This window comes from Schistocerca nitens, chromosome 2, assembly GCF_023898315.1.
Source record: "Schistocerca nitens isolate TAMUIC-IGC-003100 chromosome 2, iqSchNite1.1, whole genome shotgun sequence".
Lineage (NCBI taxonomy): Eukaryota > Metazoa > Arthropoda > Insecta > Orthoptera > Acrididae > Schistocerca > Schistocerca nitens.
In genome coordinates this window covers 33,321,520-33,348,663 of record NC_064615.1, presented here as the reverse complement: position 1 = coordinate 33,348,663, position 27,144 = coordinate 33,321,520, and the positions used below count along the sequence as shown (strand labels likewise).

The following is a 27,144-nucleotide window of genomic DNA, read 5'->3' as shown; positions in this document are numbered from 1 at the left end:
GTACAGCGAAAAAGTATAAACGGCAAACTCTTTTCCTTTCATCATTTTGTGAGGGGTTTCGGCGAGACGAAGTCTCGTTAAGATTTGAAATTATGTGTAAAATAGCTTGCTAGACACACAATGTTCTCATTCTCAGATACTGGATGAATATTGTCTGGCTCTTTGCGCGTCGTGAGCTGCGTCCTTTTTTCACAAATGGTTCAAATGGCTCTGAGCACTATGGGACTTAACATTTGAGGTCATCAGTCCCCTAGAACTTAGAACTACTTAAACCTAACTAACCTAAGGACATCACACACATTAATGCTCGAGGAAGGATTCGAACCTGCGACCGTAGCGGTCGCGCGGTTCCAGACTGAAGCGCCTAGAACCGCTCGGCCACACCGGCCGGCCCTTTTTTCACCTCCACCCCTAATCCTTGTTCTTACCCCTCCCTCTGGTTCCTTCCAGACAGTTAGAGATATATGTATCAAGTTTGGTTAAAATCGAGCCAGTGGTTTAGGAGGATACGTGGAACATACATAAGCGTGCGCGCGTGTCTGTGTGTGTCTATTTTTGTTGTGCCTATCTGCGACTCAGCATCTTTGATTTCCTTTTACTTGATTAACTCTGTCACTGTTGTAGCTTCTCGCTGTAACGTTAGTGAATAATTTCTTTCAGTAATATGTCGGTAGTAAAGTTAATAAGAAACTTTTATTGCCGCCAGGGTGGCCGAGCGGTTCTAGGCGCGACAGTCTGGAACCGCGAGACCGCTACGGTCGCAGGTTCGAATCCTGCTTAGGGCATGGATGTATGTGATGTGCTTAGGTTAGTTAGGTTTAAGTAGTTCTAAGTTCTAGGGGACTGATGACCTCCGAAGTTGAGTCCTCATAGTGCTCAGAGCCATTTGAACCATTAGCCAAACTTATTTTTCATCTCATGCAAGTGTGTGTGGACTCGGTTTCTTCCATGAAGTCGCTTAAGGTGTTGTTGGCCAAAGCATTGTGTTCAGAATTCAGGTAAATGTGAGATAGTGGTATGAATGTAGTAAGTCTTACTTTGCATTGCGTCAGTTTTTTTGCTATAGCCAAAACTGAGAAAGACCGGGGAGGCTGAAAAGGTTGAAAGTGGAAGCGGTTACAAGGCGAGGGAGCTTTTTGTACGGCTGTCACGAGTCCAGAGGAGCAGGGGTCAGGAGTGCCAGCTGACTACGAAGAACGCGCTTGTCTGCTGTCGATAATTTTTGATTTAACCATGCAGATATTGTAATACTGAATCTGTCTAATACGTACTGTAAGTAAAACGAATTCCTACAGCCGAACAGTTATCGTGACCTGAATGAAAAGGCAGTCTTTGTGACATCTAGCTCTTGACGCATCATAGGTTGCGATTTAAATATCCCAAACATTGTGAGCGTTGTTCACTTTAAAAGGCATTCGTACATTGTACAATTTATCTTATCTTTTCTATAACCACTGAATTTGTATTTATCCGACTGGCACTTTACTGCGATGTTCTTTTCTGTTGTCGTGTAGCGGCTACAGCTAGCTCAGAAAGTCAAGGAGGTTCGAATACTTTGGAAGTGGTGCTCCACTTGAGTGGCTAGCGTGTTGCACGAATCTCAAAAGCTGTACCAGAGGCCCACCTATGTGACGCGGAGAACCTCGAGAGGGCCATAAATCAAAGGCAGCTGCTTGTGTTGGCTTGAGGCGCTCTCTCTGAACTCGTGCCAATGGCCTTGTCTTGGTTTCGGACTACAAAACACCCACCGGGCATTGTTAGGTTTGCCTCTGCTGTTACTACGTGTTGTTTTAATGAGGCGTAATGGACTGGGTGTTCAAGTGGAAAACTCGCTAACGTTTCACTGTTTACCTCCGGCAAAAGGAAAAAAAAACAAGTACTCTGAATCTTTCAAGCTGTTCCACGTGGATTTGACTACATCAATTACCCTAGCGTGTTCTTAATGTTTCAAGAGACATCTGCGGGAGATCTTCGTTTTGTTGGCCTACATTATGTTTTTAGGGGAGAACATGGGTTGATGTCTCATTTCCTCCGGCAGAAAGATTTTTCTGTTTGGTTCAAAAATGGCTCTGAGCACTATGGGGCTTAACAACTGAGGTCATCAGTCCCCTAGACTTAGAACTAGTTAAACCTAACTAACCTAGGGATATCACACACATCCATGCCCGAGGCAGGATTCGAACCTGCTACCGTAGCGGTCGTGCGGTTCCAGACTGATGTTCCTAGAACCGCTCGGCCACTTTCTGTTTGGCTTTCTCTCCTGGTTTCCTGTGATAACACCAAACACTGGTAACTATCGAGTTTTTACAGTGTCGGTGGAAACATTTGAGCGCTGCGCAATGCATGGATGCATTTTCCGAATATAATAAACCCTTAATATAAATTTTGATAAAATGTTCGTAATTAATATTAGGTTTCAACGTTTTGTAGTGTTACTCAGGTTTTATGAACTAACTAACGTGAATGCGAATTATGTCAATGAAGAATTATTAAGATTTGAGTTAGAAGCAGTGCAAGTCTACTGGATTTCTGAGGTCATTCTAAGCTGACAAATGTTGATGTAATCTTGTAAATACCACGAAAATGACGATATACATGAGCACCCCATGGCAACCACACACGATTACAGCTAAGCCAAAGCAGTGGTGGTGTAAAGTAGCCAGTGTCGTGAATTAAATTCCAAACCTCTGTGCAGAGCCTAATGAAGTGAAGCGCACGACGCTGTTGACGATGATCCGAATAACGTATGGGGACGTTAAATTGGCGGGCCACTTGCTACTGTTCGAAAAGTGTAGGCTATGTGCTTGAAACGGGTTTCGCTCTTTCTCATCTTTATCATCACTGACAACATAAACGTAAAATTCTTCAGTGCGCTCACTCAGTTACAGTCACTTACATACACGAGACAGTTACACTTAAGAAACAAGACGTGCGGCTAGCGGAGTGGTGTCGATTAAAAACGCTTGCAGGAGGGCGCGCGCCGCAGTCGCTACCGCATTTTTTGAAAAGAAGAGGAAAATAACTACACTACTGGCCATTAAAATTGCAACACCAAGAAGAAATGCAGATGATAAACGGGTATTCATTGGACAAATATATTATACTAGGACTGACATGTGATTACATTTTCATGCATTTTGAGTGCATAGATCCTGAGAAATCAGTACCCAGAACAACCAACTCTGGCTACAATAACGGCCTTGATACGCCTGGGCATTGAGTCAACAGAGCTTGGATGGCATGTACAGGTACAGCTGCCCATGCAGCTTCAACACGATACCACAGTTCATCAAGGGTAGTGACTGGCTTATTGTGACGAGCCAGTTGTTCGGCCACCATTGATCAGACGTTTCCAATTGGTGAGAGATCTGGAGAATGTGCTGGCCAGGGCAGCAGTCGAACATTTTCTGTATCCAGAAAGGCCCGTACAGGACCTGCAACATGCAGTCGTGCATTATCCTGCTGAAATGTAGGGTTTCGCAGGGATCGAATGAAGGGTAGAGCCACGGGTCGTAACACATCTGAAATGTAACGTCCACTGTTCAAAGTGCCGTCAATGCGAACAATAGGTGACCGAGACATGTAACCAATGGTACCCCATACCATCACGCCGGGTGATACGCCAGTATGGCGATGACGAATACACACTTCCAATGTGCGTTCACCGCGATGTCGCCAAACACGGATGCGACCGTCATGATGCTGTAAACAGAACCTGGATTCATCCGAAAAAATGACGTTTTGCCATTCGTGCATCCAGGTTCGTCGTTGAGTACACCATAGCAGGCGCTCCTGTCTGTGATGCAGCGTCAAGGGTAACCGCAGCCACGGTGTCCGAGCTGATAGTCCAAGCTGCTGCAAACGTCGTCGAACTGTTCGTGCAGATGGTTGTTGTCTTGCAAACGTCCCCATCTGTTGACTCAGGGATCGAGACGTGGCTGCACGATCCGTTACAGCCATGCGGATAAGATGCCTGTCATCTCGACTGCTAGTGATACGAGGCCGTTGGGATCCAGCACGGCGTTCCGTATTACCCTCCTGAACCCACCGATTCCATATTCTGCTAACAGTCATTGGATCTCGACCAACGCGAACAGCAATGTCGCGATACGATAAACCGCAATCGCGATAGGCTACAATCCGACCTTTATCAAAGTTGGAAACGTGATGGTACGCATTTCTCCTCCTTACTCGAGGCATCGCTACACCGTTTCACCAGGCAACGCTGGTCAACTGCTGTTTCCGTATGAGAAATCGGTTGGAAACTTTCCTCATGTCAGCACGTTGTGGGTGTCGCCACCGGCGCCAACCTTGTGTGAATGTTCTGAAAAGCTAATTATTTGCATATCACAGCATCTTCTTCTTGTCCGTTAAATGTCTCGTGTGTAGCACGTCATCTTCGTGGTGTAGCAATTTTAATGGCCAGTAGTGTATAAACCACCGTGTCATTTAGTGACAGAAGAAACAACTGTTTACGTATCGTTCCACTAACAGTAAAAGAACGGTCGTTCTGTTAAGATTGATTTTCAGTGCTTCGTAAGCAGACTGGTACAGAACGAAAAATTCGCGTATGCAGTGTCAATGGACCTTTCCTTTGTTATCGGACGCTATCTACATGTCCACCATACTCCACGTGTATAATAGTAAGACAGGATTCTTCGTCATTTATATAACAGAATTTAACACTTTCTTAAAAAAAGAACATTCTGTCTAAAGGTATGGATTCACTCAACATCTAGAAAACAAGTTATTTAATATAAAAATTATTATAGAAATCATATTATCTGTGTGTCTAGTTTCAGCTGCGCGTCGACCAGCAGAGAGAACGATCTTTACTTACACAAGACTTACATTCTACGATACGATTAACAAAAATATTCAAATGTGTGTGAAATCTTATGGTACTTAACTGCTAAGGTCATCAGTGCCTAAGCTTACACACTACTTAACCTAAATTATCCTACGGAGAAACACACACACCCATGCCCGAGGGAGGACTCGAACCTCCGGCGGGATCAGCCGCACAATACAATTAACACTAGTGACATAAGCTAATACCAACGTTCATACATATTTCTTATGCATCAAGATGCTCCCTCTTAACGATATGATAGATGTAATGAAAACGTTAAGTTCCGGTTAATTAACGATACGTAGAAGATGGGAAATAAGGTGAAATGTATAGCTAGCACTACAGATAAGATTTTCCGTGTTAATAACCAACACGTTCGTATAAGATTAGTTGTCAAAATAATGACACACCTGGTGGACGTCTAGTTCAAATTATAGGTGCAGATGACTCGGATTCAATAAAAGTTATTACTTCAAGTTTTCACGATGCCGAGTGAAATCATGCATACACTCCTGTTTGACACAACGTTCTCGTTTTTGTGAACTGCTACGTTCTTTTATGCAGCGTGATTCAGCTGCCCCTACCATCGTGCCAAAGATATTCATATCCTCTCACTGGATAAACGTAAACTTCTAGTCCTACAGAAAAAAATGAACAATGAAAATGCTGCGTGTGGTGTTAGAAGGTGTTGCAGGTTGCATAAAACCCGGCTGTAGGGGCAGCTGAATCATTTGGCGTAAATGACGAAGACACTCTTACTATTGTCCCTCCCATCACCGCAAGTCTGACAAACCACATCAAACAACATTTTCTCCACAACTCCATTGCGAGTTCTCTATCCGTCTACTTTCCACAACGATCTCGTCAGACTACTCAATACCTACAGCTGGTCACCAGGCAAAAACTGACGCCGGCATCATCTTCTCCAACTTCTCGTCTCCGTGCAGTTCTCCATACGAAGTCAATTCCCTCGAAGCAGCATCTCCACGTTATTAATACTATCATTCTTTGGCACGCTTCTGTGTTTTTTCGTACGACTCTTATAGCGTGCTGCCAGCTCGTCCTCGCATAGGGGAATGAAATGACAATAATGAAAAAGACTGTCTTGTTATATCATAGAATATGTAAACATGGCGAACACGGCGACTGTGTCCTTTTAAAAACGAATGATGCATTGACACACTACATAGTGAGATGGAAAGAGCTACAATTAAAAGAAAATGTTTTTATAAATACAACGTATTTTAAAGGAGAATTGATCTGTAAGCAGCCTTTTATTTTCACAGCTATCGCCTGAAAACTACATAACACTCCAAAGTCTCGACTGTGATTAAAAAAATATGTATGATAACAGTCCCGGTGTAAAATGTTGTCCTTTCTGAAATATTGCAGGTCTGTCGACAGAAGTTAAATGAAAAAAAAAAAAAATTCTCTGCTATATTTAACAACCATTCGCTTGGCTACACACCTTTTTATTTCAATTAGTCATAATTTCGCCTTCCACTAAAGTCTGTTCCATGATCCGATTGTTTCTCATCCTGTTCCTTCCAACTCGCATCTTTCCATTTCTCACTGAACAAATCTTAGGTTCTCAACGATTTTGGCACGAAAAGTTCATGTATAACTGCCCTAAGTCGAGCTTGACAAAACAACCGATTGTGAACCGTCCGTTTCAGCTATATCCGGAAGAGAATGAAAGAATAGAAATGAGTAAATAATGGAAAACTGCAGTGCCTGATTTGTGTTACTAGTCTCATTATACACAGACAATATATTAAGTTTATAACACTACTGGAAGTCAGATCAATGAGAATCATTTCTAGCTTGATTCAGGAGCCCATTACTGCTGGCGCATCAGCCTTTGACGATACGAGAAGGGTAAACAACTCAGTGTCAATATGCACTGTACAAGATGCAACTAAAATGTTCGTTGAGGGTGCTGATATGTAAGTAGCAACGTGTATTATAAATTCGCTCATGGGCGACTGCTCATCGAGACACGATAATAAGTGTCACGTACCATGAAATACGTCAGGCTGCAACAGATTTGTCTGCAAACAAAGACCAGTGTCACAGAACAATGAAGCAACACACAAAATTTCGTTAAGAATTGCAAAAAATGAGGACAGAGATACATGAAGATGCTGAAAGGGTATAGAACAAAAAATTAACACGCTTACGAAGCATAAAGGAAACTGTTGATGTATCACGATCGGATCGACTGTCAACAGACAGAGAGACAGACAACATCGGCTGAAGTGCGATAAAAGAAGGACGAAAATCGGTGCCAACTAAATACGAATTACGAAATTAAAAAGGAGATTTCATCTTCCATTAGTTACATTCTACCTTAATAAAGTGTTCATTTCGATTATATAAGGTTTCATAGCATTAAAAAATGTTTGCTGATATATGACGTGTACAATTAATTTCACTCGTCTTATTTGGCAGCCGGAAATGGCATCTGATATAAATATCAAGCGAAATATGATTTGTAATATAATTTGAAGTAACACGCTAAGCGCTAAGCGTGTGTTCACGTCCGAAGATGAGACACATTGGACTGAACCGGCTATTGAACCCTATAAGAAACAAAAAGGGTATCCGGTTATTGTTTCTCTCATTCAGTTAAGTATCGCATATATGAAGAGCGATGGGTTTTCGCAATGAAGAGACGCAAAGCATTCCGTGTCTGGAAGTTTGTAGAAACCATGTAATTCGGAATAGAGGCGGACGGGGCGTAAACATCACAACTCTAATACAGTTCACTTTACCACAGACTACACGGAAGATACACGAAGTATTGTCTGAAGCGTGTCTTTTTATAGCCGACCGACAAATAACTTGCAGGGGAGTTAGAGCCGTGGCTGTCCAGTGACTCAGTGGTCAGCAGCTTGTGAGAGTTAATGGGCTGCAAATATTCGGCCCCGCCCGCGAAACAAACGAGTCGGAGTGCAGTGGAAGCCTTTGTTCGAGACAGCGAGTGCCCTGTGTCTGTGTCTGGTCTTACCGCAATTTATTGTTGTTGTGGCGCCTCGCGAAGGGCGTGCCTCTAATGTATCCGAACAATGCTCCCAGCTAAAGCGCAGGCAACTACAGTTCCATAGAGCGCGCCACGGGTCACATCGGCTCTGACTTCAAACGAGCGATGCCTTTACATGCAATAGAAAAAAAAAAACTACGCCAGTGAGTCACTACGAGTATTTCCAGAACGAGGGAAGTACTGCCAGCCCTAACAAGCTATCAGGATTGCGGTATACGTTTTTTTTTTTTTTTTTAGTCTTCTGACTAGTTTGATGCGGCCAGCCACGAGCCCTCTCCTGCCACAAACTTTTCCTCTCACAGTAGCACTTGCAACCTACGCCCTCAGCTATTTGTTGGACGTATTCCTATCTCTGCGTTCCCCTGTGGTTCCTATCCTCTACATCTCCCTCTAGTATAATGAAAGTTACTCCTTGATGCCTTAACAGATGTCCTGTAACTGTTCCTTCTTATTATTGTTCTCCATATGTTCCTTTCTTCAGCGATTCTGTGGAGAACTCCTCATTCCTTAAGTTGTCGGTCCATCTAATGTACAACATCCTTCTACTGCATCACATCTCCAACGCTTCGATTCTGTGCTGTACTCCAAACGTACATCCTCTGAAACTTCTTTCTCTACTTCAGTCCAGTGTTTGAGACGTTTTCTGACTGTGGAAGCCCTCTTTGCTTGTAACAGTCTGATTTTTATGTCCTCCTTGCCTCATCCGTCGCCCGCATCTCGTGGTTGTGCGGTAGCGTTCTCGCTTCCCACGCCCGGGTTCCCGGGTTCGATTCCCGGCGGGGTCAGGGATTTTCTCTGCCTCGTGATGGCTGGGTGTTGTGTGCTGTCTTTAGGTTAGTTAGGTTTAAGTAGTTCTAAGTTCTAGGGGACTGATGACCATAGATGTTAAGTCCCATAGTGCTCAGAGCCATTTGAACCATTTTTGAACCTCATCCGTCACGTGTTGTTTTGCTTCCAAGGCAGCAGAGCTCTTGGTCCCCAATTCCGATGCTATGTTTATCGCTATTCTCATTTCTGGTACTCCCCATTATTTTCGTCTTTCTTCGGTGTACTCTCTGTCCATATTCTGCACTCAGTAGGCTGTTCATTTTATTCAACAGTTCCCGTAATTCTTCTTCGCTTTCACTGAGGATAGCAAGGTCATTAGCGAATCTTTTCATTGACATCCTTTCACCCTGAATTATTTCAATCCCTCTCTTAAATATTTCTTTTATTTCCGTCAGTGCTTCTTGCGTGTATAGATTGAACTGTAGGGGCGAAAGACTGCATTCCTTTCTTACACACTTATTAATCCCAGTACTTCATTTTTGGTCTCCCGTACTTACGTTTCCCTCTTTGTTGTTGACGGCGTACTTACTGTACATTGCCCCTCTTTCCCTGCTGCTTCACTACAATTTTTCCCAAAATTTCGAACATATTGCACCATTTTACATTGCCAAACGCATTTGCTGGGTCCATAAATCCTACTAAGAGGTCCTGGATTTTCTTAAGCCTTGCTTCCTTAACCAACACAATGTCAGAACTGCCCCTCCGGTGTCCTTACCTGTCCGAAAGCTTAACTGATCTTCGTCTAACAGTTCCTCAATTTTCTTTTCCATACGTCTGTGTGTTATACTTGTCATAAACTTGCATGTATGAGCTGCTAGGCCGAGTGAACGATAGTTCTCCCACTTACCTGCTCTTTCTCTCTTGGGGATTGTACGACCGATATCTTTCTGAAAGTCTAATGGTATCTCTCCACTCTCGCAGATTCTACACACTAATCTGAATACTCGTTTGGTTGCCACTTCCCTCAATGATTTTAAAAATAGCGAAAGAATGTTATCAATCCCTTTTGCCTTATTTGATCGCGGGCCTTCCAAAGCTCTGTAAAGTCTGACACTAATACTGAATCACCTGTGTCTTATATATCATCTTCAATTTTTCCTTCTATCACGTTATCGTATTCTTTCCATCTCTCTCTCTCTCTCTCTCTCTCTCTCTCTCTCTTCTGCATCTAACTGTGGAATTCCCAATGCGCGTTTGACTTCAATTTCCCCAAAGACTGTCTTGGAATTTCTGTATGCTGATCCCATACTTCTGACTAACATTTCTTTTTCGATTTCTTCCCATTTTTCCTGCAACTGTTTCAGTTTGTCTTCTCTGCATTTCCTACTTTCTCTGCCTCTTCATCTTTGCTTGTGACAACGGCATGTATATTTGAGAACTATTGTTGTTGGCGTTTGTTTGCTGTCGATTCTGATGAGAACAGTCTTATCAATGAACTGTTCACAGTAACTCTCTGCCCTACCCTCCTATCCTACTCCAGTGACACCACTTTCTGCTGCTGTTGTATTTGTCTGACATGAAATCCTTATCTTCTTTCCGTTTCACTTCACTTCCTTTTCAGTTTTCGTAGTTTCGGTACCATGTACATGCTTCTAACAGTCAAATCTCCGACTCGTAGAATGTTACCTTTACGTTGGTTATTCAGTATTTTTCTCATGATCCCCTCCACTTTGACAGTCACTTCCCGGGAACCCAAATGGGTGATACGTTAGAATGATGAAATCTTTTGCCAATGGAGAGATCGCCATGGGGCTTTTTCAATTACAGGCCATATGTCCTGTGAATACACATTGTGTGGCTTTTAATACAATGGTTTCCATTTCCTTCTGCATCCAGATGCTACCGATCATTGCTGAAACTTATGCCTTTTCTGGGCAATTTGACACGCCAAGGGCAAGAGGCTGTTCCGAAACTCTGTCGACTCCTCTGTTCTCTCCGACAAGTTTGTTGGCAGAATGAGGGTGGCTCCTTACACCGGAACTATTCGGCTGACATTGATGATGGCTCTTATTGAGATTGTAAGTAGTGGCTGGGTTCGAATCCGAATGCTACTAGACAGCATAGGTAAACAGAGTGGAAGAGAGGTTTGTAGTCAACCTTTATGAGGTTGTTTATGGATGCATGAGCTAATGTAGGAACCCGTGGTATTATATGTCTCATTAAGCTGAAAAACAAATTTCTTTTAATGCGATTTTTTCATATGATGACATGGTTGGAGATCGTGACTGTTATTTGACAAATGTTGATGGTATTGAGACAGAAGCCAGCCACAAATTTATTTCAAGTTCCTGTACTCAAAATGCACCGTTACCGGTTTCGAATAATTACGATTCATCGTTAGACAGCTTTCATGCTTTCATCACAACACGTGCTGCGTTTTTTACTGATTAGTTATCCTGAAATATAAATAATATATAATTATAAGCACGTCACAAAGACGGTTGAGTTACAGATTTGCATTGGGATGTAACTCACGCGAAATGTCGGTTTGTAGTACTTGTTTTCATAGTTTTCGTCCAGCAGACAACGTTTGTAGTTTTCGTCCAGCAGACAACGTTTGTAGTTTTCGCCGCATTCACATCATTGCACACATAAACTTGCATAATTGAGCGCTTCAGATTTGTCACTGTTTGAATTTCCACCATATTACTGTCGTTAAACACGTAAATTTGTATCACAGAGTACTTCAGCTTAGTCACAGAATAGACTTCAGTCGCATTTCCATCTTCACCAGAACCCACGTGTGAATACTACAAAGTGACATTAGGCTACGTAGTGTTTTATTTACTAACTATTCTGTACGGTCAGTGACAGTACATCACTGAAACATATCTTGGGCGTTGTATCGGTCGCCACGAATTCATTTCTTGACCATCGAGGTCACCCGATATTACTCTATTAGATTACTGTTTGTGCGGTTGGCTTAAGGGCAAAGTTTACAGAGAGGGCACAAAGGATGAGCTTCTCGCTCGTACTGTATACGCATGCGCTCAAGTAATGGACCGTCCGAATGAGCTCAGATCAGCAATACAGCAGCTGTCGTCAAGAGCTGCAAAACTGCGTAGCGGTAGACGGTGGACTTTTTGAACATCTTTTGTGAGGAAAAGTACTCCATTAACCGAGACATAAGATCACAACATTTCATTTAGTATGATCTACATTTTCCTGTTCCCCATTGTTTTCATTAGTTTCATCTGAAACTGCTAAGAACAGGGCATGTTTTCATATGAGGTTTTTTGTCCGGAATCACTAATACTTCACCCCTAAACGGATGTACTTTCCCTTCTGACTCACTCTGTCTTGTACTACTATAGTAGCATTTGCTGCTCATTAACTCCACTCGCTGATTGTTGTGTGTTAACAAAATGAAAACGCAATATACTCTAAACCCGTTTTCTGTTGATGATCATGTACTGAAATAGACGGAATACACCGTATATTCATTACGATATAATGGAAAGAGTCCTTTACTGTAGTGACCTTTAAATATTTTGCGTTAAGACCTTGAACTATAATAATACAAAAAGTTTTGTACATCAAGTAACGTGCAAATTTGCTTAAAGAGCATTTTTGTTTAGAAAGTGATACTGTTGTATGTCGAGCATCGTAATCTTATGTGGCGTGTTTTTACCTAATGAAATTTAATTCTCTGATTCTTCAGCGATACTACTAGTTAGAACCTACATCTTGTACACGAGCCCGATTGCCAAAATTACTTCTATTGTCACGGAAGTTAAGATTTTAAGAATATGATTAACAACAGATAGGACGCATAGTGTACACTCTTACATGTTTTCCGTTCGCTTGATGTGTACAGCGAGCCTACTATACTGTCCTTCAAGACTGTTGCTATGTCTAGGTATTGGTGAACAGTGTCACTCGGAAGTAGCAGGGAAGTAGTAATTCCTGTATTTTTTTTTTCGCCGGATTAAATGCTCACTTCACGTTATTTCAAAGTAACTCAAAATAGATGGAAGTACTACTCTCCGCGGCATCTGCATGTTGTAACTTTGGAGCTCGTTATTTCCTGCAGGGAAATGCAGATATTTAGAGGACAGAAACTACTCAGTTCTAGATGTCTTTCAGTAATGAATAATTGAGCTGTAACGCTAAAATCCCTAAACTATGTTAATTTGTCGGAAACAAAGTGTCTAAGTATCCGAATGATTTGTCTGTGTGTGTGTGTGTGTGTGTGTGTGTGTGTGTGTGTGTGTGTGCGTGTGTGAGAAAGAGAGAGAGAGAGAGAGAGAGAGTGAGAGTGAGACCCCAGAACTAACTACCAAATATTTACCGAAACACGTCCTCCCAGTTAAACTAGTTAATAGTGACAGAAACAGGGGGAAATTGTACTTGAGTTGTGGTTCCCGAATGCTGCAGATTTCCCCTATGTGAGTGGACTGCCAATTCAAACGACTGCCGAGGATCGAAGCCCAATTTTTGCAGGCGAAATGCTTGCCAATATATTCACTTTAACATTATTATTTAGTGAGGCTGTAACGTAGCAATATCGACTTTGCTGTCTTATTGGACATAATCAATGTTACTTATTCATGATTCATGCAGAAAATAAGGCACTCCGTCTGTAGGCAACGAGTGGCTTTTCACAATATATATATATATATATATATATATATATATATATATATATATAAATGTCCTAGTAAATAGTGTCGGAAGTTCCATGTGGCTTTTCGCGGATGATGCTGTAGTATACAGAGAAGTTGCAGCGTTAGAAAATTGTAGCGAAATGCAGGAAGATCTGCAGCGGATAGGCACTTGGTGCAGGGAGTGGCAACTGTCCCTTAACATAGACAAATGTAATGTATTGCGAATACACAGAAAGAAGGATCCTTTATTGTATGATTATATGATAGCGGAACAAACACTGGTAGCAGTTACTTCTGTAAAATATCTGGGAGTATGCGTGCGGAACGATTTGAAGTGGAATGATCATATAAAATTAAATGTTGGTAAGGCGGGTACCAGGTTGAGATTCATTGGGAGAGTGCTTAGAAAATGTAGTCCATCAACAAAGGAGGTGGCTTACAAAACACTCGTTCGACCTATACTTGAGTATTGCTCATCAGTGTGGGATCCGTACCAGATCGGGTTGACGGAGGAGATAGAGAAGATCCAAAGAAGAGCGGCGCGTTTCGTCACAGGGTTATTTGGTAACCGTGATAGCGTTACGGAGATGTTTAATACACTCAAGTGGCAGACTCTGCAAGAGAGGCGCTCTGCATCGCGGTGTAGCTTGCTCGCCAGGTTTCGAGAGGGTGCGTTTCTGGATGAGGTATCGAATATATTGCTTCCCCCTACTTATACCTCCCGAGGAGATCACGAATGTAAAATTAGAGAGATTAGAGCGCGCACGGAGGCTTTCAGACAGTCGTTCTTCCCGCAAACCATACGCGACTGGAACAGGAAAGGGAGGTAATGACAGTGGCACGTAAAGTGCCCTCCGCCACACACCGTTGGGTGGCTTGCGGAGTATAAATGTAGATGTAGATGTGTCATCCTCAGCGGAGGACGCGGGTAGGAGGGTCGTGTGGTCAGCACACCGCTCTCCCGGTCGTTATGATGGTTTTCTTTGACCGAAGCCGCTACTATTCGGTCGAGGAGCTCCTCAATTGTGCATCACGAGGCTGAGTGCACCCCGAAAAATGGCAACAGCGCATGGCGGCCTGGATGGCCACCCACCCAAGTGCCGACCACGCCCGACAGCGCTTAACTTCGGTGATGTGACGTGAACCGGTGTACCCACTGCGGCAAGGCCGTTGCCATGATTAGTGCGGTGGTCACACCTAATTCTGAGTGGGTGTTTCTTCTGATATTTTAATACTACGAGCTGTTTAGTTGCTCTAGACGGAACAGAGACCTCTAAGAATGAACTATGCTAAGGTTCCTCCGGGAGCCTGCTGTTACTCACCATGAACGCCTGAATCATGACCCCGACGATGCTCTGCAGGCACATGACGAATATGGCCTCCGGGCACTCCTCGGTGGTGTGCTTGGAGCCGTAGCCGATGGTGTGCTGCGTCTCGACGCTGAAGAGGAAGCACGAGGCGAAGCCGGACACGTCGCGGACGCAGGGCCGCCAGCCGGCGTCGACGTCGGAGAGGTTTCGGCCGAGCGCGGCGGCCACCTTCTCGTTGTGCTCGGGCTCCAGGTCGCCGTGCGACAGCACGATCAGCCACCAGATGACGGCGAACGCCAGCCAGCTCAGCACAAAGTTCATCGCGAAGACGAGCAGCGTCCAGCGCCACTGCGCGTCCACCAGCGTCGTGAAGATGTCCTGCAGGTAGCGGCGCCGCCGCTTCGCCACGTTGCCCTGCACCACGTTGCAGTCGCCGTTCTTGAAGATGACGCGCTTCCGCACCCGCCGCGAGCTGAACCGCGTCTGCCGGTATCTGCGGACACAGGCGGCCACGCTGTACACGACGTGCTGGCTCTCGTCTCGTCAAGTTACAAATCTGCTTAAACTCGTGAATGAAAGCTCACACTAAATGCAGCTAACAGCGAATCATCTCCAACTCAGGAAATACGAGGTAAATACAGGTAATGCGATAGCGGAGAGGAGTAGGCACTGATATGAAGCGAAACAAAGCATTAAAGCAGCTGCTCTGTAGAAGTTAACAGTAGACTGCGGTGCCCAAGAATTACTCTATTACAGTGTAGAGAATGATACAGCGTATGAGCCAAACAAGCAGGTTTAAACTTTCCTAATATCATGTATGGCTCCCGCGAGCACGCAGAAGTGCCGCAACACGATGTGGCATGGACTCGACTAATGTCTGAAGTATGCTGGAGGGAACTGACACCATGAAACCCGCAGGGCTGTACATAAATCCTAAAGATTATGATGGTGTGGAGATATCTTTTGAACAGCACGTTGCAAGGCATCCCAGATACCTACATCTACATCTACATGTAAATACATACTCCGCAATCCACCACACGGTGCGTTGCGAAGGGTACTTCGTACCACAACTAGCACATTCTCTCCCTGTTCCACTCCCAAAAAGAACGAGGGAAAAATGACTGCCTATATGTCTCTGTACGAGCCCTAATCTATCTTATCTTTGTGGGCTTTCCGCGAAATGTAAGTTGGCGGCAGTCAAATTGTACTGCAGTCAGCCTCAAATGCTGGTTCTCTAAATTTCCTCAGTAGCGATTCACGAAAAGAACGCCTCCTTTCCCCTAGAGACTCCCACCCGAATTCTTGAAACATTTCCGTAACACTCGCGTGATGATCAAACCTCCCTCAATCCGACCTGATAGGGATCCCAAACGCTCGAGCAGTACTCAAGAATAGCTCGTATTAGTGTTTTATAAGCGGCCTCCATCACTGATGAACCACATCTTCCCAAAATTCTACCAACGAACCGAAGACGTCTATCCGCCTTCCCCACAACTGCCATTACAAGCTTGTCCCACTTCATATCGCTCTGCAATGTTATGTCCAAATATTTAATCGACGTGACTACGTCAAGCGCTACACTACTAATGGAGTATTCAAACGTTACAGGATTCTTTTTCCTGTTCATCTGCATTAATTTACATTTATCTATATTTAGAGTTAGCTGCCATGGTCCATAACGTTCATGTCTGGGGAGTTTGGTGGCCACCGGTAGCATTTAAACTCCGAAGTGTGTTACTGCAGCCGCTCTGTAGCAATTCTGGGCGTGTAGGGTGTCGCTTTGTCCTGCTGGAATTTCCCAAGTCCGTCGGAATGCACAGTGGGCACGAATGGATACAGGTAATCAGGCAGGATTCCTACGTACGTTGCACATGTCAAAGTCGTATCTAAACGTATCAGGGGTCCTATATCACTCCAATTGCACACACCACACACCATTACACAGCCTCCAGCAGCTAGAACAGTCCCCTGATAACATGCAGGGTCCGTGCATTCATGAGGGTGTCTCCATACCCGTGCATACCCGTGGATAAAATTTGGCCGGCCGCTGTGGCCTACCGGTTCTAGGCGCTTGAGTCGGGAACCGCGCTGCTGCTGCGGTTGCAGGTTCGAATCCTGTCTCGGGCATGGATGTGTGTGATATCCTTAGGTTAGTTAGGTTTAAGTAGTTCTAAGTTCTAGGGAACTGATGACCTCAGAAGTTAAGTCCCATAGTGCTCAGAGCCATTTGGGATGTAGGGTCAGACAGTTTGATAATCGGTACCTTAATATGCATCCAGTCCGATATTTTTTGCATGGGTGTAACTACTCCACAAAGTGGACTGTGCCTTTCGGTATACACTATCGGTTCTGCGTCCATGCGTCCGCATTTCAATATCTGACCTGCTGCGCGGAGGAAAATAACCATTAATGGCTTGCTTGTGGTGCGCGTACTTGGAAGTACTAACCAGCCTAAAAATGTACTACTCCTAATAGCTATAGTTATTAATCCCCAAATGAAGTAAATAATGATGTAATGTTCTTCAGTACTATATAGGTCGACAAACTCAGCATTGCCCGGCATTCATATCGCCAAATTTCTATTAGAAACGAAAACAAAAAATGAATTTTGCTTGTAGTGAAGTACCGGAAAAATTTCATTCCATTTAATCCTAAAAATACCTTTGAAATTATGAAATAGTCGTACAGTCATACCTCATGAAACGTGATAGGTATGTGGTTTTTACCTCCACAGCGATTTTTGCCTGACTGTAAGTGATGTGTGTACGAAGTTTGGTTGAAATTTGTTCAGTGGTCTAGGAGGAGATGTGTAACATACACAAACATATCTACGCCCATTTTATAGTATGTATAGTTATCTACTTCGTGGCAGGGTACTAAATATTTTTGCAAACTTAAATGGCCTTTGTTTGCATCTACAGCTCCATCTATAGTTTGGAAATCACTGTGATGTGCATGGTAAAGGGTATTTTTCACTGTATTATGGTTTCTTCCCGCTCCATTTTTCGATGTAGCATGGGAAGAATACCTCCTTTAGCTTTTGTGCGAGCTATTGTATGCCTACTGTTATCTGCACGATCTGCAAGGACAGATACGCAGGAGCCTGAAGAATATTCGTAGCTTCTAACCACAATAAATTTTTGAAATTTTCGAGGCAGGTTCTCTCGAGATTTACGGCGTCGCCGTCGAGTTTCTGCCAGTCGGATTTTTCGACACTTCCGTTCCGCTCTTTCGCCAGTCAAACAGCCGGCCACCATTCGCCCACCCTTCTTTCTACACGGGCGACGTCTCGTGTTCGCACACTGTCTTTGATAGTTGTACTCTTTGACTCAGCATGCGCTAGCTGGTGAGCGTTACCTTACCTGACGCGTCTCGCTTGGCGGCTAGATACCTCGCGACTCGCCTGGTGACAAGCGCTTGGATACTTGGTGGCCACACCGGAGCATCGACGCTCGCTTGCACAGTGGATATGTCTCTTCCAATTCTGAGTCAGAAAACGTACGAACAATTTCTGGAGTTTCAAAGCACATTTTTGGGTCATTTACATATGAGTGCAAAATCGTTCGACGTCCTTCTCATCGCCATTACAGAAAAAAATACAAAAACCAAATACGAATTACAGAGCTAGTATACTTCCACGTAGTGGAGACAAAGCTGATGATATTGCTACAAGCTCTTCGCGCCTTTTAAAACAGTTACAGTTTTTAAAAAATATACGGAACAAAAATCACAATACAAATAAAATAATTAATGTAGAATTATGAAATTTCGGGAATACAGTTGTCTACGTAACATATTTAAGATATCGATATCGCAAGATCACAGAATGATGTAAGCCCGAGATAAGCCATTGCATATGTGAAATGCTGGTACTTTAATAACTGGTGTAATCGCCAGAACGTTGAATGCAAGCTCGGAACCGTACGTGTACTGTATTGTACGGATGTCAATTTGTGGGATGCAGTTCCATGTCTGTTGCATACGGTCGGTCTATGCAGGCACGGTCCATGCAGTTGTGAATGATGCTGGAGCTGTCGTCCGATGACGTCACATATGTGCTCTATTGGAGACAGATCTGGTGATCGAACAGGCCCAGGCAACAAATCGACACACTTAGAGCATGCCCGATTACGACAGCGGTATGAATTGTTCTTATCAGAATCGACAGCAAACGAACGCCGAAAACGATAGTTCAGGTTTACATGTCGACGTCGCAGGCTGAAGATGAAGAGTTAGAAAAAGTATATGAGGATACTGAAAGTGTAATACAGTACGTAAAGGGGTATGAAACTCTAATAGTCATAGGGGGCTGGAATGCAGTTGTAGGGGAAGGAACAGAAGAAAAAGTTACAGGAGAATATGAGACAAGGAATGAGAGAGGAGAAAGACTAATTGTATTCTGTAATAAATTTCAGCTAGTAATAGCGAATACTCTATTCAAGGATCACAAGAGGAGGAGGCATACCTGAAAAACGCCGGATGATATGGGAAGGTTACAGTTAGATTACATCATAGTCAGAGATCCCGAAATCAGATATTGGATTGTAAGGATAACCAGGAGTAGACACAGATCACAATGTAATAGTGACGAAGAGTAAGCCGAAGTTTAAGAGGTTAGTCAGGAAGAATCAATACGCAAAGAAATGGGATACGAAAGTACTAAGGAAAGACGAGACACGCTTGAAATTCTCTAAGGCTATAGATAATGAATAGCTCAGCAGGTCGTACAGTTGAAGAGGAATGGACATATCTAAAAAGGGCAATCACAGAAGTTGGAAAGGAAAACATAGGTACAAAGAAGGTAACTGTGAAGAAACCATGAGTATCAGAACAGGTACTTCAGTGAGTTATTAGCCAACAGTGGGGTATACAAAATCACCTGTTATGATTGTGACAGATTTTACATAGGTCAGTCAGGCAGAGACATATCAACCAGGCTGGCTGAACATGAACGCAGCTGGAGGTTGCAGAATCCAGACTCTGCATTTGCTGAGCATGTACTGAGTGAGGGTCACAACTACCAGCCAGTGTCCCATGTACTTCACTTAGCAAACAAAGACCATAAACTCAGCCTGCTGGAAGCCCTGGAAATTAACAAACATCTTGCTCACGGTCCAGATCTCATCCTAAATGACCAGATACAGCTCAACACTTGACCTCTCCTAAACTTCATATAATAATCTTTGTTGTTCATTACTTCCCACACTCTCTCTTCCTACATATTCCCATTTCCCTGTATTCATTAAGTTGTTTTGTTGAAGTTGTCTTTGTATTCCACATAGACTCTAGTTTCAATAGTTAAGGCTTTCTTTTAACTGGTACTTGTATTACTGTCCATGTTTAACACCACTTGTAGTTGTCTCATCAAATACTGTTCATATTTTACTTTGCTCATTTATTTAATGAAAACTGTTACACAGCCACTGCTTTGATTATAATGTTAATGTTAAATGCAGTACCACCACACTCTCAAACTGTAGGTTCCCTCAAACACCTCCATTTTCCTGCATTTATTTATTTATGTTTATCTTATTGATATTGCTTAAGTTCCTTATGTATTATGTATTTACATTGATAACTGTCCATTCTTTTAATTGGTTGTGTATCACTCTCCATGTTTCATACCTTCTGATGCAGCCTTGTCTAGTACTAATTTTATTTTATTTTATTAGTTTTGTTTATTAATAGAAACTGTTATGTAGGCATGCTATTCCTATTTTGTGCTAAAGGTTTTCCTGTCTACTCCATTGTTATTTATGTACTGTTCAGTTTTACTTTTTTATTGCAAACATGTTACTTACTATATGTTTCTACTTCAGTCTAGATGTGTTACTTCTCTTCCAATGTTGTTTGCTAACATTTAACTTCTTTAGTGATAATGCTCAGTAAATGTCTGGAGATGGCCTTGTAAGCCGAAAATTGGTTAACAATAAAAGTATTATTGCAGAAGGAAAGCAAACTGGTGCTTTTCATTTATTATTATTAGTTTAGTAATATTCAGCTTAACGTTTCATTACGCTGCGGTAATTAACGATATCTCTTATAAAAGATACACGGCCTACAATTTTCCTTCAAATTTAACCCAAAGAAATACTGTTTATAATCAAGAAGCCCATTTTCCGTATTTTAAGTAAGTATTAATTTTTTTTTAATCTCTCTTTCCAAGCGCAAAAACTCTTCATACGGGGTCCTCTGTTTTCATGATTTGCCAAACTTATTTTTTTAACTTTTGAAGTGTATGGCCTTCCTCTCACCACAGTTGGTTAATCTAAGGGAAGTCGTGTGTGCCTCCTGTGTCTGAGTTGTGTAAAGTTTGTTCTGTATGTCGTCGTACTTTAACTGTTCGTGTATCTTATTTCCTATGTAGGGTATTGAGAACCAGCCCTACATCTGCCTAAACGAGCGTGGAAAATCACCCAAACGCCAATTTCAGGATGACTGGTGAACTAGGACCATCTCCTTGTCTCACTATCTAGCGTACTTCGTATTAAGCTACTCGAACAGCCCAGTAAGAAGTTTCTGAAGTGTTAGCAGTTAATAGCCATTAATATTGCTGGGGTTCAGTACATTGTGATATACTGGTGATGAAATAGTAATAGTCGTACCCAGCGTTTGGATGCTATAAAGAAGTAAACCACCCAAGCATCACCTATGATAACTTCCATGGTGCATGTTGGAAAATAATCAACAAATAAATAAAATAAACTATTACATTGTTTTTTAAGCCTGCTCCAGTCAGCAAAGAGATGAAGACTCGAGCTGTCTTACATCATCTGTTTTCATTCAATTACTGCGAATGTTGCTCCAGCTGCGAACGAAGCAGTTATTCCTGCCATCGCTCCGATAATAACTCTCCTCATATCACATGATCTCGTAGTCTGTTACCACCTGTTGCTCCGACATCCTTTCTAACTACAACAGCTGCCAAGCTTTCAGACTTGGGCTTCCGTATTATTCTACGCCGTGTGTTCAAAACACAACTAGCAAAACTTATTAATTTTCCGTGTTTAGGTTCCTGAATTGTCTTGTGGTACAATTCGATACTCACTACATGCAATCCTCTTTACCTCTTCCGCTCAAAAAATTCGCATCTAAGAATGAAGGGCGTGTGCACAGAGTTCTTCCTATCCTGATTCACTTGGATTTAATGCACGACACAAACGGAAAAAAATAGAAAATGGATTTTTTTGTGTTAGAATATGCCAAATTTATTTATGTTAATTATACTCGTCACTGTTCGTATGCAGCGATCAAATGTTCGATTCCCGATGGAAATATGAATTTTCTCTGAGTTTTTGACGAATTGAAAAACGATCTTCTATCGTTTGTAAGCACTAACAATATAACGTTTTTGACCTCTCCTTACAGTGAGAAGCAGATAGACAACGTTAGAGTGCCTTACGAATGTATTATTATAAAACAATTTCGTCAAAGGTAGCAATGACTTCCTTTGGAAAGTTTTATATGACTGTGAACCTCACTCGAGGAAAGATAGTCTCTTCCTCGATCGCTCGATGTCTTTGTTTGGTCCCGTTGGTTGTTCAGTTTCACTGTCTTCATTATTGCTGTGTACCTCTATGAAGTCAAGGTAATGTTTCCATATTTCTCGAAAATTCGTTGTTGTATCTTAAACAGCGCAAATATTTAGCAATTTACAGATTTATTTTTATTACATGTTATCCTGTGTTTTGCGTTACAAGTGTCATCACTCTCCTAATCCTGTATTAGCTGTTTTTGTTTGTTGCCCATCACCCAGACTTCACTTTCGTATTGCATAGATGGTGTTGCCATTGGTCTTTAAAAATTTTTAAGCTCGTTGCACTTCTGATTTCCTTTGTCCTTTCCTTATAGTTCCTTATAGCAGTAGATGACTGTCCACGTGAGTTCTTTGTATCATTATTTCTAATGGCTGATACGGGCTTAATGACTTGTCCTCCAATTTATCCGTACAACGAAACTCTGAAAACTTCTACAGAGGTATCTTAACAATTGTGCAAACAATTTCAGCAGCCTCATCCACCATGGCATACCAACGCCCTTCCATCACCACTCTTGCCCGTGAGCAATACGCTCTGTGGAGAGTACAACAGACAGGAGAAGGAAGAAGGGGAACCCTGGCAACAAGAACTAATATCTTTCATCAGAAAAAGACAATTCATAGAAAAGACCCTAAGGTTCAAAATGGTTCAAATGGCTCTGAGCACTATGCGACTTAACTTCTGAGGTCATCAGTCGCCTAGAACTTAGAACTACTTAAACCTAACTAACCTAAGGACATCACACACATCCATGCCCGAGGCAGGATTCGAACCTGCGAACGTAGTGGTCGCGCGGTTCCAGACTGTAGCGCCTAGAACCGCTCGGCAGATCCTAAGGAGATAGTTACATCCAGAAGAGGCCCCCCTTAGTAAAGTGTTGGAGTGATGAATGAAACAATTTAAAGAAACATATTCAGAGCGACCAAGCACTTCTGGAGATAGTCCTGTGTTAGAAGTCCTATAAAGTCAGTTCCTCACCGACACTGACTGGAGCTGGCTCGGTAGCTGAGCATGCTCGGTCAACTGACGGGTCACCCTCCGTAGTAAAAAAAGGAGCTGAGTTCCGTTTTTCATCAACAGAATTTGAAAGACGTTATGCGGCATCCGCACAGAATCACTGACGAAAGAAAGACGAAGAAATAGATTGAAAGAAGGAAAAAAAGTGGATAGCACCACAACCCCTAGATCGCGGGGTCCCACATTTTATTACCGGCCGGGTGAGAGATTTTCTTCGCTCGGCGACTGAGTGTTTGTGATGTCCTAGGAATTGCATTTCATCTTCATCTCAAGACGCGCGAGTCACCAAAGTGTCATCAAAGAGAAAGACCTGCACTAGGCGGTCGAACGAGCCCAGACTATCATTTCATTTCAAAACTATCATGCAAATTTATTTTCCTTGTTCACAATAAAACGTATTTAATTTAAACATTATATAATTCACAATAGGATTCACATTGTTAAAGAGTAAAAGTTACTGCGAAAACTACGCGCACCGAAACTGAATGTGAGCCGTGTACAGACTGTCCTAGCGAGCAAGACATTTCCTCCTGTCGTGTAACTGCAGCGGGTCAAAATCAATAATACTTCGATTTATCAGAAACAATTTTCATTTTTGTTAAAGAGTGTCTTGACACTGTCTTCACAAGATCCCACAATATTTTAATTTTATACTGAGATGAGTGTCTCCTGCTTGCGGAGTTCTTACTTTTAGCTTCTCTAGTAACATTTCTTAAGAACTTTCAGTATTTACTGCATCGAGCTAGAGCAGATCGCTCCGGGTGCCTCAAAACAATTCACGCCTTGTTATAAACGAAGTTCTTCTGCACTGTTTTATCCACTCTCGCTGCCTGGAGTTCTTTTATAGTGAAATGCAGCATTCTTGGAATAATCCATGCCGAAGACGGTACATTGGTGCAAAAGAGTCAAACTTTCTCGATAGTATCGTAAACGATATAGGACAACACGGTGTGGCTCGCTAGCAGACAATGACGACGCTCAAAGCTAAAGCAGGTATGAAAAATAAGACTGAAAGTTACTGTTCCAGATAATTTCTGTAGACAGCATTTTGCCAAAGCAGAACGCATCCTGACTACAGAATCGTTGATTAGGACGTGGATACTGATGAATGGGAACTCCATCATGCGGAAGAAATGCCATCGCTTAAGAATAACAGTGAAGGTGCCTCTCAACAGAAGGTGAATTAAATTTCTTACCATGTGTAATATTTGGAGATTGTGTATGCGCCCTTATTCTTTGAATATTGTAGTTGTCAGCTTTTATTAAAGTCTACTTCCATATGCTTTCCCAAAAAAATTTTCAAATGTGTGTGAAATCGTATGGGACTTAAGTGCTAGGATCATCAGTCCCTAAGCTTACATACTACATAACCTAAATTATCGTTAGGACAAACACACACACCCATGCCCGAGGGAGGACTCGAACCTCCGCCGGGACCAGCCGCACAGTCCATGACTGCAGTACCTGAGACCGCTCGGCTAATCCCGCGCGGCGTGCTTTCCCACTGTAAGTAAAGTATTGTTTGTTGTTGTTCTACGTACAAAGCTTTTTTATTGATTTTAGTATTCAGTGAGGTGACAAAAGCCATGGGACAGCGACATGCACATACGTACATGGCTGTGGTATTGCGTGCACCAGGTTGGTTAGTTGATTCGGGGGAGGGGACTAAACAGCGAGGTCATCAGCCCCATCGGATTAGAGGAGGATGGGGAAGGAAGTCGGCGGTGCCCTCTCAAAGGAACTATCCCGGCATTTGCCTGCAGCGATTTAAGGAAATCACGGAAAACCTAAATCAGGATGGCCGGACGCGGGTTTGAACCGTTGTCTTCCCGAATGCGAGTCCAGTGTGCTAACTGCTACGCCACTTTGCTCGATGCTTACACCAGGTACAAAAGGTCAGTCCATTGTCGGAGCTGTCATTTGTCCTCAGGTGGTCCAAGTGAAAAGGTTTCCGACGTGATTATGGTCGTACGACGGGAATTAAAGGACTTTGAACGCGGAATAGTAGTTGGAGCTAGACGCATGGGACATTCCATTCCGGAAATCGTTAGGGAATTCGATATTCCGTGCAAGAGTGTGCCGAGAATACCAAATTCCAGGCATTACTTCTCACCACGGTCAGCGCTGTGTCGACGCCCTCCACTTAACGACCGAGAGCAGAGGCGTTTGCGTAGAGTTGTTAGTGGTAACAGACAAGCAACACTGCGTAAAATAACCGCAGAAATCAATCTGGGACGTGCGACGATCTTATTCGTTAGGATAGTGCGGCGAAACGTGGCGTTAATTGGCTAGCAGCAGACGACCGATGCGAGTGTTTTTGCTAACAGCGCGACTTCCCCTGCTACGCCTCTTCTGGGCTTGTGATCATATCGTTTGGACTCCAGACGAGTGGGGAACTGTGGCCTGCTCAGATGAGTCCCGATTTCAGTTGGTAAGAGGTGTGGTGCAGACACCATGAAGCCATGGACCCAAGTTGTCAACGAGACACTGTGCAAGCTGTTGATGGCTCTATAATGGTATGAGCCGTGTTTACGTAGAATGGACTGGATTCTCTGGTCCAACTAGACCGATCATTGACTGGAAATGGTTGGGCTCGGTTACTTGGAGACCATTTGCAGCCATTCGTGGATTTCATGTTCCCAAACGACGATGGAATTTTTATGGATGACAATGCCCCATTTCACTGGCTCACAATAGTTCGCGATTGGTTTGGAGAACATTGTGAACGGTTCTAGTGCCTGTCATGATTTCCATCGAAAACTTATGGATTATAACCGAGAGGTCAGTTCGTGCACAAAATCCTGCAGCGGCAACACTTTCGCAATTATGGCGGGCTGTGGAGGCAGAATGGCTTAGTATTTCTGGAGCGGACTTCCAACGACTTGTTGAGTCTATGCCAAGTAGTGTTGCTACAACACACCGGGCAAAATGACGCCCGACGCGATATTAGGAGGCATCCCATGACGTTGTAACCTTAATGTAATACTGTTTCAACAATTACTAATAAATGTAACAGAACAAGAAAGTCAACGAACTACAAATAGCTAGGTCTGGGGTTCATTTCTCGATCGGTTGTAGGATTTGCTTCTCTCTTTTATTTCGCATCTCCTAATGATTTGTACGTGTGAAGAGTGGCAAATTATTCCGTAGTTCGAAGAGCACATCAAACTATATGTTCTCTACTGCTGGCTGGCTAAGTCACTTTATATATACTAAGATGGTATCTGTTCTTTCGGACGTGTCCGAAAGAATAGATACCATCTTAGTATATATATAGTTAAGGCTCACCGGCCACTTGACCATCTTCTTCTTCTGTGCGAATGCACAAACAGTGCCCGAACTGTTACGGGAATCGGCAACGCGCCAGTAGTAATGAGAATAATGGGCGGGGGCACTACGAAAGTAGTGCGGGACAATACGTTGAGAACGTGGGTTTCGCAGGAGGCGTGCCAGAGATAAATCCCTGCAGTCACGCTATCCTCTGTGTCCTCGGTGGCTCAGATGGATAGAGCGTCTGCTATGTAAGCAGGAGATCCCGGGTTCGAGTCCCGGTCGGGGCACACATTTTCATCTGTCCCCGTTGACGTATGTCAACGCCTGTAAGCAGCTAAGGGTGTTAATTTCATTGTAAGTCACTTTAAACATCGGAGGAAAGTAAGGCTGTATCAGCTTCAGTACATCAGACTTATTAAGGAACTGCTTCAATCAAGCCAACAATCGGGTTAACGACAGCTTTACTTTAGTATTGACCAATGAGTCAACGTTGTTATTTCATAGTGTTGATGGAACTCTGTGTTACCGGTGATAAGCATGTGACAACAAAACCCCTGGGGTATTTTCCGAAGAACGTACCAACGTTATGATTGACGTATAGCTTCACATGCGAATTAAAAATAATCTGTGCATTCCAAATAACCATTAAGTTTATACAGGGTGTTTCAAAAAT

General features: G+C 43.0%; 1 protein-coding gene across 5 annotated transcripts in view; it reads right to left on the bottom strand.

Annotated features, from left to right (window-relative positions):
* The window catches only part of LOC126235694 (G protein-activated inward rectifier potassium channel 3-like), a 690,709-nt gene that overhangs the window by 426,427 nt on the left and 237,138 nt on the right, over positions 1-27,144 (bottom strand). For all 5 annotated transcript variants that reach the window (XM_049944441.1, XM_049944440.1, XM_049944438.1 and 2 more), the window contains exon 2: positions 14,653-15,133. In XM_049944441.1, the coding sequence (XP_049800398.1) occupies positions 14,653-15,133 (481 nt within the window). The remainder of the gene's footprint in view (positions 1-14,652; positions 15,134-27,144) is intronic.